This window comes from Macaca fascicularis, chromosome 14, assembly GCF_037993035.2.
Source record: "Macaca fascicularis isolate 582-1 chromosome 14, T2T-MFA8v1.1".
In the NCBI taxonomy this organism is placed as follows: domain Eukaryota; kingdom Metazoa; phylum Chordata; class Mammalia; order Primates; family Cercopithecidae; genus Macaca; species Macaca fascicularis.
The window spans coordinates 19,096,725-19,106,909 of NC_088388.1; the positions used below are offsets into that span (position 1 = coordinate 19,096,725).

General features: G+C 46.0%; 1 protein-coding gene across 5 annotated transcripts in view; it reads left to right on the top strand.

Moving 5' to 3' along the window:
• Nucleotides 1-6,922, top strand: part of CKAP5 (cytoskeleton associated protein 5) — a 101,567-nt gene extending 94,645 nt beyond the window's left edge. For all 5 annotated transcript variants that reach the window (XM_065528197.2, XM_065528200.2, XM_005578020.5 and 2 more), the window contains exons 43-44: nt 5,889-6,040; nt 6,209-6,922. In XM_065528197.2, the coding sequence (XP_065384269.1) occupies nt 5,889-6,040; nt 6,209-6,451 (395 nt within the window). In that variant the 3' untranslated portion in view covers nt 6,452-6,922. The remainder of the gene's footprint in view (nt 1-5,888; nt 6,041-6,208) is intronic.
• The last annotated feature ends 3,263 nt before the right edge of the window (nt 6,923-10,185 follow it).

Genomic DNA, 10,185 nt, shown 5'->3' on the forward strand with positions numbered 1-10,185 from the left:
ATAGCTCCTAGCTCAGGAACCTGAAGTTTTGGTTGGTTTAAATTCATATCCATGAACCTCAATACTTAATGGTCACCAAATGATCTTCCCATTGCTATATCCAGTAGTCAATTCTTAAGCCACCTGAATTGACCCATCATCAGTATTTCACAATGGTAAATTGTTCCCTGCCCTTGAGACAGCTTCTTCACTTCACTTCCAGTTCTCCATGCTGTCTTGTTTTCCTCCAGTTTCACTGGCTATTCCTTCTTGGCCTTTGACTGATTCTTGCTCACTCGCTCACCTCTTTTTTTTTTTTTTTTTTTTTTTTTGAGACGGAGTTTCGCTGTTGTTGCCCGGGCTGGAGTGCAATGGCGCAATCTCGGGTTCAAGCGATTATCCTGCCTCAGCCTCCCGAGTAGCTGAGATTACAGGCATGCGCCACCATGCCCGGCTAATTTTTTGTATTTTTAGTAAAGACAGGGTTTCTCCATCCTGGCTAACACGGTGAAACCCCGTCTCTACTAAAAATACAAAAATTAGCCGGGCGTGGTGGCGGGCGCCTATAATCCCAACTACTCAGGAGGCTGAGGCAGGAGAATGGTGTGAACCCAGGAGGCAGAAGTTGCAGTGAACCGAGATCACACCGCTGCACTCCAGCCTGGGGGACAGAGCGAGACTCCATCTCAAAAAAAAAAAAAAGACAGGGTTTCTCCATGTTAGTCAGGCTGGTCTGGAACTCCCGACCTCAGGTAATCTGCCTGCCTTGGCCTCCCAGAGTGCTGAGATTATAGGCATGAGCCACCACGCCCGGCCTCACTCTGACCTTTTAATGTGGACATCCCCCAGGGTTCAGTCTATGGTTGTCTTCTCTCTTTCTTATTTCCTTAATGAATTCATCTACTTCACTACTTTAAATAACATTTAAATCTCCAGCTTAGACCTCCTTCCTGATTTCCAAACTGCTATATCCTACATGATATCTCCACCTGGGTTTCAAATAGACATTGTTTCTTTTTTTTTTTTTTTTGAGACAGAGTCTTACTCTGTCGCCCAGCAGGCTGGGGTGCAGTGGTGTAATCTTGGCTCACTGCAACCTCTGCCTCCCAGGTTCAAATGATTCTCCTGCCTCAGTCTATTGAGTAGCTGGGACCACAGGCAGCTGCCACCACACCCAGCTAATGTGTGTATTTTTGATGGAGATGGGGTTTCGCCATGTTGGCCAGTCTCAAAAGCAAACAACAAAAAAAACTAAAGTCCTGATCATCCTGTAAGCCTGATCCATTTACTTTTGTTTTGTTTTGTTGTTTTTGTTTTGTTTTGTTGTTTTTGTTTTGTTGTTTTTGTTTTGTTTTGTTTTTGTTTTGTTTTGAGACACTCTCGTTCTGTTGCCTGGGCTGGAGTGCAGTGGTGCGATCTAGGCTCACTACAACCTCCGCCTCCCGGGTTTAAGCAGTTCTCCTGCCTTAGCCTCCCAAGTAGCTGGGACTACAGGTGCCTGCCACCACACCCAGCTAATTTTTTGTGTTTTTAGTAGAGACAGGGTTTCACCATGTTGGCCAGGCTGGTCTCGATCTCCTGACCTCGTGATCCGCCCACCTTGGCCTCCCAAAGTGCTGGGATTACAGGCGTGAGCCATCGCACCCAGCCGATCCATTTACATTCTTCTCCATCTTGGTTGACATCAACTTTATCCTTCGAGTTTGTTCAGATCCAAAGCTTTTGAGTCTTCTCTTCTGTCAGGAAATTATTTTGACTCTACCTGCAAACCACATGCAGAATTCATCCACACTTCTCCTCACCTTCACTGCTACCACCTTGGCGTGGTGTGTTCTCTCTCATCTGTGTTATTGTCCTATCTTCCTACTTGATCTCCCTGCTTCCACCCTGCCTCCCTCTATTCTTTCCTACACATAGCATCAAAATGACTCTAATGAAACATTTTCCAGAGGCTCTCCCTTTCACTCAGCAAAAGCAAAAGGTCCTTTAAAGGTCTCTGAGGTCCTGTATAGGACCTGCCAGTGCCTCTAGTACTTCATCCCCTAGTCCTCTTCCTGTTGTTTCACTCCAGCCCCACCAGCCCCCTTATTTCTTTTTGAGTCAGGGTCTCGCTCTCTCACTCAGGCTGGAGTGCAGTGGCGTGATCATGGCTCACTGGGTTCAAGCAGTCCTCCCACCTCAGCCTCCCGAGTAGCTGGAGCTACAGGTGCATGCCACCATGCCTGGCTAATTTTTGTATTTTTTGTAGAGACGGGATTTCTCCTTGTTGCCCAGGCTGCTCTCTAACTCCTGGGCTCAAGTGATCCACCCACCTTGGCCTCCCAAAGTTCTGGGATTTCAGGTGTGAGCCACCATGCCTGGCCTCCCCCAGTTGTTTCTGGAACACACCAGTCATGTGTCTTCTTAGGGCCTTTGCACTGGCTATTTCTTACATATAAATGCTCCTCCTAAGATGGCTTTGTTGCCTAGCTCCCTTTCCTTTTTCACATCTTTGTTCAAATACCATCTTAGTAAAACCTTTTTTTTTTTTTTTTTGAGATGGAGTCTTGCCCTCTCACCCAGGCTGGAATGCTGTGGCACGATCTTGGCTCACTGCAGCCTCCGCCTCCCAGGTTTAAGAGATTCTCTTGCCTCAGCCTCCCGAGTAGCTGGGATTATAGACATGCACCTCCATGCCCAGCTAAGTTTTGTAGTTTTAGTAGAGGCAGGGTTTCACCATATTGGCCAGACTGGTCTCCAACTCCTGACCTCAGTTGATCTGCCCGCCTTGGCCTCCCAAAGTACTGGGATTACAGGCATGAGCCACCGTGCCTGGCCAGTAAAACCTTATTGTTTAAAACTTGCAACCTATCCCTCACCCCACCATAGCACTTATACCTCTAACATACTACATAATGTAGTATTTATTAGGTTAATTGTTCAGCATCTGTGTCTAGTCATGCATATCAATATTTTGGCCAATGACGGACTGCATATATGATGGTGGTCCCATAAGATTATTTGAGACAGGGTCTCACTCTGTCATGCAGGCTGGAGTGCAGTGACGATCTCGGCTCACTGCAACCTCCATCTCCTAGGTTCAAATGATTCTTTTGCCTTGGCCTCCCGAGTAGCTGGACAGTTGCATGCCACCACACCCAGCTAATTTTTTGTGTTTTTTTGAGACAGAGTCTTGCTCTGTCACCCAGGCTGGAGTGCAGTGGTGCGATCTCAGCTCACTGCAAGCTCCGCCTTCCGGGTTCACGCCATTCTCCTGCCTCAGCCTCCCAAGTAGCTGGGACTACAGGCACCCGCCAACATGCCCAGCTAATTTTTTTGTATTTTTAGTAGAGACGGGGTTTCACCGTGGTCTCGATCTCCTCACCTCGTGATCCACCCGCCTCGGCCTCCCAAAGTGCTAGGATTACAGGCGTGAGCCATCGTGCCCGGCCTTTTGTGTGTATTTTTAGTGGAGACAGGGTTTCACCATGTTGACCCAGCTGGTCTTGAATTCCAGGTCTTCCTGGTCTCAAGTGATCCCCCCGCCTCAGCCTCCCAAAGTCCTAGGATTACAAGTGTGAGCCACCATGCCCAGCCAGTTCCATAAGATTATAATGGAGCTGAAAAATTCCTATCACCTGATGATACCGTAGCTGTCATAATGTCGTAGCACAATTATTTTTGTATAAGTCTAGTGTAGCCTAAGTGTACAGTGTTTATAAAGTTGACAGTAGTGTCCCAGGGTTTCACCTTCACACACCACTCACTCACCCAGAGCAACTTCCAGTCCTGCAAGCTCTATTCCTGGTAAATGCCCTATACGGGTGTACCATTTATCTTTTATACGGCATTCTTATTGTACCCTCTCTCTGTTTAGATACATACTTAACATTGTGTTAAAATTACCTACACTATTCAGTATGATAACAAGCTATACAGGCTTGTAGCCTAGATGTGTGGCAGGTTATACCAACTAGGTGTTCGCATAACTATGAAATTACCTAACAAATGCATTTCTCAGAACGTGTCCTTGCCCTTAAGCCACATGATGTTATTCGTTAAATGATATGAATGAATGCAGTAACTAAGTTTAAGCTGAAATGTTACTGCCCCCACAGTGAGAAAGTCCCTGTTTGAGAATTATTGCTCACAGGATCTAGAGACAAACTGAAGACTTAGGTTTCAGTTATAGAAAATAACTATCATGAGCCTTAAACCAAGACAAGAAAGACCCAACTGCAAAAGTGCCCTCTCATCAGTGCTGTGCTTAGTTCTTTCCGAGTTTAGTGACATTCACCTGCTCTTACATTTGAGAATGTGTTTGCCTGTCAAAGCATGTCATGTCTCTTTGTGGTTTTCAGACCCTGATCATATCTACTCTCAGCCTGTATCTTGCTGGGCTGAAGCTTCAGTTAATTTTGTTCTCTTAAACAGGAGTTCTTGTTTTTGACACCTTAAATTATGCCTTTCCAAGACTTTACAAGTCTTTTTATTTTTTGAGATGGGGTCTCTTTGTTTTTGTGGGGTTTTTTTGAGACAGGGTCTCTCTCTGTCACCCAGGCTGGAGTGCAGTGGTGCGATCTGGGCTCACTGCAGCTTCTGCCTCCTGGGTTCAAGTGATTCTCTTGCCTTGGCCTCCCCAGTAGCTAGGATTACAGGTGTGAGCCACCATCCCCAGCTAATTTTTGAATTTTTTTTAGAGACAGGGTTTCACCATGTTGGCCAGGCTGGTCTTGAACCCCTGACCTCTAAGTGATCCACCTGCCTCGGTCTCCCAAAGTGCTGGGATTACAGGCGTGAGCCACTGCGCCTGGCCGGGGTCTTGTTTTGTTGCCCAGGCTGGTCTTTAATGAAAAAGACCTCTAAGGAGTTAAAGTATGGTGCGCAAAATGTCAAACAGTATGCCACATGTAAACATACCATGGTTTGATCAGGGCAGGCATTCTATCCTCATTTCCAAAGCCCTTTTTGGGGATGTTCGACGTGTGATAATTTTCGCCTAAACAGCACATTTGCAACCCAAGCATGTATTCCCACTGATTATTAAATTGATTTTGTGCCTTAGAGTATTCAGACATCTCTTATTGTTGCCTTTTACATAGTTCTTCATTCATTTTTCACCCCCTCAGAGGATTGTCCTCATCTTTACATTAAAGGAGTCCTTTTTCCCTGGAGTAACCTGTTCTACCTTTCTGTTTACCATAAGGCAGTGTTTCCTCCCAGTACCTTACCTTTGGGGCCTGTGGAATGCATTTGCATTGATACCAAGTGAAATATTTTAAAGGCCTGCGTTGTATCGTTGTTCATTCAGAAATTTAGGAAGTGTGATGGATTTTTTCTTGTTTTGGTTTTCCTCTCTCCTGCCAGATATTGATCTTAGTGGTAGGTTACAGACACTCCAGTTCTACGCCCTCTTTAGATAATTGTTGGACACCTCCTTCTCTTCCCCATGAATACCCCATAGCCTTGGACACCTTGCTTCCTTCACAGGTTCAAATGAGTGTCTCCTATGTGACATTGGTCCAAACTTAATCTAATTCTTCCAAACATTTAAGGTCCTCTGGTTTTTCAGTTGGGCAATTACAGTATCCTCAGGAGTAGCTTCAGCTTTTTGGATTGCCCAAGTCACCCCTGGGATTATTGGAGTATAATCCCCTGCATAACCCAGGACGCAGATGGATGACCCAATTTACATTCTGCCTTTCTGTATCAATTTTTTGTGTTCTCAAGAAGCTTATATTGTATAGTTCAGAGCATCCTTATCACCAACTCCAGGTAGATTCTTGTGGAATTTTTAGTTTTCAAGTATAGTAACAATATTCAAGCCCCAGGAAATTCTTAATTGTTCTTTTTGGTGGGAGATTAACCAAGGCACTTTAGAAGGGGGATATGTGGATATCTGAATATTCTTTCTCCCTTTTCCTCTCTAGGCATCTCCCCTCAGATGGAGGTCACATGTGTGCCCACACCCACAAGCACAGTGTCCTCCATAGGTAACACAAATGGGGAAGAAGTGGGGCCATCTGTCTACCTGGAAAGGCTAAAGATCCTCCGACAGCGATGTGGTCTGGACAACACAAAGGTACTATTCCTTTTCTTCTGTGCAGCTCAGGGAGGGCAGTCACAAGCAGGTCCGAGGCAGGCTGGCCCACAGAGAAGTGTAAAGCTTAGACTTGCTGTATGTGGTTCTGGAGCTGCATCTTGACCTGCTTGACCTGACCTTAGACAATCTCTCTCCTTCTCTCAATAGCAAGATGACCGACCTCCTTTGACCTCTTTGCTCTCCAAACCAGCAGTTCCTACCGTTGCCTCTTCCACAGACATGCTCCACAGCAAACTCTCTCAACTCCGGGAGTCTCGGGAGCAGCACCAGCATTCAGACCTGGATTCTAACCAGACTCACTCTTCAGGAACTGTGACCTCCTCCTCCTCCACAGCTAACATAGACGACTTGAAAAAAAGACTGGAGAGAATAAAGAGCAGTCGCAAATGAAGCTGCCCCATTCCCCTGGCACCCTGCAGCTTTAGTTTACTAAACTAGAAGTCCTCATAGTTTAAAGTGGCCTCAGCAGGCCTAGTGTATACAGACTGGTTGTACGTATCATGCCGTGGAGCTGGGGGAGGAGTCGTTGTGGCACAAGTACTTGTACATACTCTGCTTCTCTTCGTCAGCGTCTCGCTGCTCTAGAAGACTGTCCGTGGATGAGTTTAGTGTACAGACTTGTAAACAGCCTCCCCCTTTGCTGTCTAGTTCCCAGATCCTTTTCTTTTTAATTGCTCATTTGTAAAATTGTCCTAATCTTTCCTAGCTTTCTAATAGTTAATATTAGAAACTCTTTAATAGTCTTCCTTTCAGTTTGTGAGCTCTTCTCTGTCGCCCTGAAGGGTCACTGTATTCTGTATGAATGCATGGCATGATACAACTAATTTAAGAGTCTTTTATAAATAAAGTTTGCATTAACTATACCTGACTCCCAAGATGCTCCATATCATGGAGTGTTGGGCAGCAATTTTTTAACTTCTTTTGGTACCAGCTGGGTATTCAGCCAGTTAGGGAAAGGCTCATTACTGCTCACAGAGCTTCCCTTTTTCTTGGCTCACAGACTTGAAGCTGTCTTTTATTCCTTTGGAATGGAAGGAATTCTCCTTTCCTGCTCTCCACATGCAGCTCCTAGGGAGCAGAAAAATCTCATCCTTCCTTGTTTTGAGATTTTGGTCATGATTTCCCTCTGCTCATCACCAGTCGTTTGAAGGAGCTCTTGGGTATCCTACCACTTTGCTGACCAAAAGCACACAAGATTGCACCGAGATTGGCTGGGCTTCAGTGGTTCTCACACTACAACTAGATTTGTGTTCATTTGACTCATGGAGTTTGGGACAGCTTAGTGGTTTTCTGCTTGGTTATATGAGTCTCTTTTGGTCCAGGCTAATAGTTGCTTCACGTTCAGTCAGAGTAAGGATGAGAAAGTGAGCTGAGTATTCACCTCTGGAATAAATTCCACAAGACCTCCCTCCACAGTCAGAAAAACTCTTCAGGATGAAAAGGTTCTGGATTGAGGAGGAGATTTTGGGCAGTTGTAAAGGTCAAAGGAACTTGTCTGTTGTAGCCCACCTTCAACTCAATTGATGTCTAAGAAATGAAAGACTGATGGAAGATTAATCCTGTAAAGGTTCCAGTCATCGTTTTCAGGTGACCCTGGAGCCTCCCGAAATTAAACTTACCTCTCCTTTATAGTGGGAACATGGGAGTGGGTATTTGGAGGCATTTGCTTCTATAGTAGAAAGACATATTTAGAAAGAATGACTACAAAGGCTGGGCCTGGTGGCTCACTCATATAACCTTAGCATTTTGGGAGGCTGAGGTGGGTAGATCACTTGAGCCGAGGAGTTCAAGACCAGCATGGGCAACACGGCTCTACCAAAAAAAACACAAAAATTAGCTGAGTATAGTGGCTCAAGCCTGTAGTCCCAGCTACTTGGGAGGCTGAGGTGGGAGGATCATCTGAGCCCAGGAGGTCAAGGCTGCAGTGAGCCATGATCACTCCACTGCACTCCAGCCTGGGCAACAGAGCGAGACCCTGTCTCAGAAGAGGGGGGAAAAAAAAGGAGTGGCTGTACTCCGATCTGGAATTAGCACAGCTGACTTGAAAAACCCAAGTACCTAGAGCTTACAACACTGACTGCTATGTTGGAAGAAAATAGACTTACAAGAATGTGTGTTCTTGTTTAAAAAGCAGGTCCTGCATGTTACAGGCAATTCTGAATCCCTTCCCCCTTGATCGAGATGATGCCCTGGGCTGCCACATCCTGCAAGCTCACTACCTTTCGGTCAACCAGAACCAAAGAATGAGGCCAAGGAACTCTGTCCTACTTGTTTTCTGATGTGTTGAAAAATGAGGAGAAAAGAAAACGTTAAGGGGAGGGTGCTAAAGATCCCTATCTCAGGTCCCTTCCCCTGAAAACCACATTAGAAGATCCTAGGCCAGGTACTGTAGCCACAGGATTTTCCTGCTCCACGCCACTATCCTGTGCCTAAGGCAGACATTGATCTTCATTCTTTCCCTGAGCTCATGCATGAGACTTGTCAAGACGGAGCCATGCTCCATCCCACACTTGTGACCTCTGCCCACAGTAACCGTGAAGAATGTGCTCTGAAAGGGTATCTTTGAAGTTCTATGATTTTTTTTTTTTTTTTTTTTGAGAGGGATTCTTGCTGTGTCGCTCAGGCTGGATGGCATGCAGTGGCGTGCCTCTCTCCTCACTACAACCTCCACCTCCTGAGTTCAACCAATTCTCCTGCCTCAGCCTCTCAAAAAGCTGGGAAGCTGCGATTACAGGTGCCCACCACCACGCCTGGCTAGTTTCTGTGTTTTTAGTAGAGACAGGGTTTCACCATGTTGGCCAGGCTGGTCTCCAACTCCTGATCTCAGATGATCCACCAGCCTCAGCCCCCCAAAGTGGTGCGATTATAGGCGTGAGCCGCCACGCCCAGCCTATGACTCATAACTTAAATTTGAGGTCTCATTTCTTGGGAAAATAAATTGCTCCAGCTGGGAACTGCTGGGTGAGGAAACATTCCAGAAAGCAACTAACCCCACTGATGGGCTATTTCCAGGGCCCAAGAGAGGGAGGAGGTAAGCAGCAGAGGAACTTTTTTTTTTTTTTTGAGACGGAGTCTCACTCTGTCGCCCAGGCTGGAGTGCAGTGGCCGGATCTCAGCTCACTGCAAGCTTCGCCTCCCGGGTTCACGCCATTCTCCTGCCTCAGCCTCCCGAGTAGCTGGGACTACAGGCGTCCGCCACATCGCCCAGCTAGTTTTTTTGTATTTTTTTTTTTAGTAGAGACGGGGTTTCACCATGTTAGCCAGGATGGTCTCGATCTCCTGACCTCGTGATCCACCCGTCTCGGCCTCCCAAAGTGCTGGGATTACAGGCTTGAGCCACCGCGCCCGGCCAGCAGAGGAACTTTCAACAGCTAGGCCCAATGCCCGGTCTAGTTCCCAGGCAATAGTGAGAATACAAGTGGTGGTAACTCACAGAGAGCTTACTAGGCACTAGGCATTGTGCTAAGGACACCATGTAAGTTCTTTCATTTAATCCTCATAACCGTATGAGGCAAGTAATGTCATTATATATACCTTTTAATATACAGGTGGCCCTCCAGATCTGTGGGTTTTGCATCTGCAGATTCAGCCGACTGCAGATTGAAAATATTTGTGGGGAAAGAAATAATGATAATACAATTAAAAATAATACAAATTTTAAAATAATACAGTATAACAACTATTTACATAGCATTTATGTTCTATTGGGTATAAGTCATCTAGAGATGATTTGAAGTATATGGGAAGGCTGGGCAGGGTGGCTCACGCCTGTAATGCCAGCACTTTGGGAGGCCCAGACGGGTGGATAACCTGAGGTCAGGAGTTTGAGACCAGCCTGACCAACATGGTGAAACCCTGTCTCTACTAAAAATACAAAAATTAGCCTGGCATGGTGGCGGGCGCCTGTAATCCCAGCTACTCGGGAGGCTGAGGCAGGAGAATCACTTGAACCCAAGAGGCAGAGATTGCAGTGAGCTGAGACTGCGCCATTGCACTACAGCCTGGGCAACAAGAGCGAAATTCCAACTCAAAAAGATAAAAATAAATTTTAAAAATGAAGTACATGACAGGATGTGCATAGATTGTATATAAACTCTGCCATTTTATATACGAGATTTGAGCAT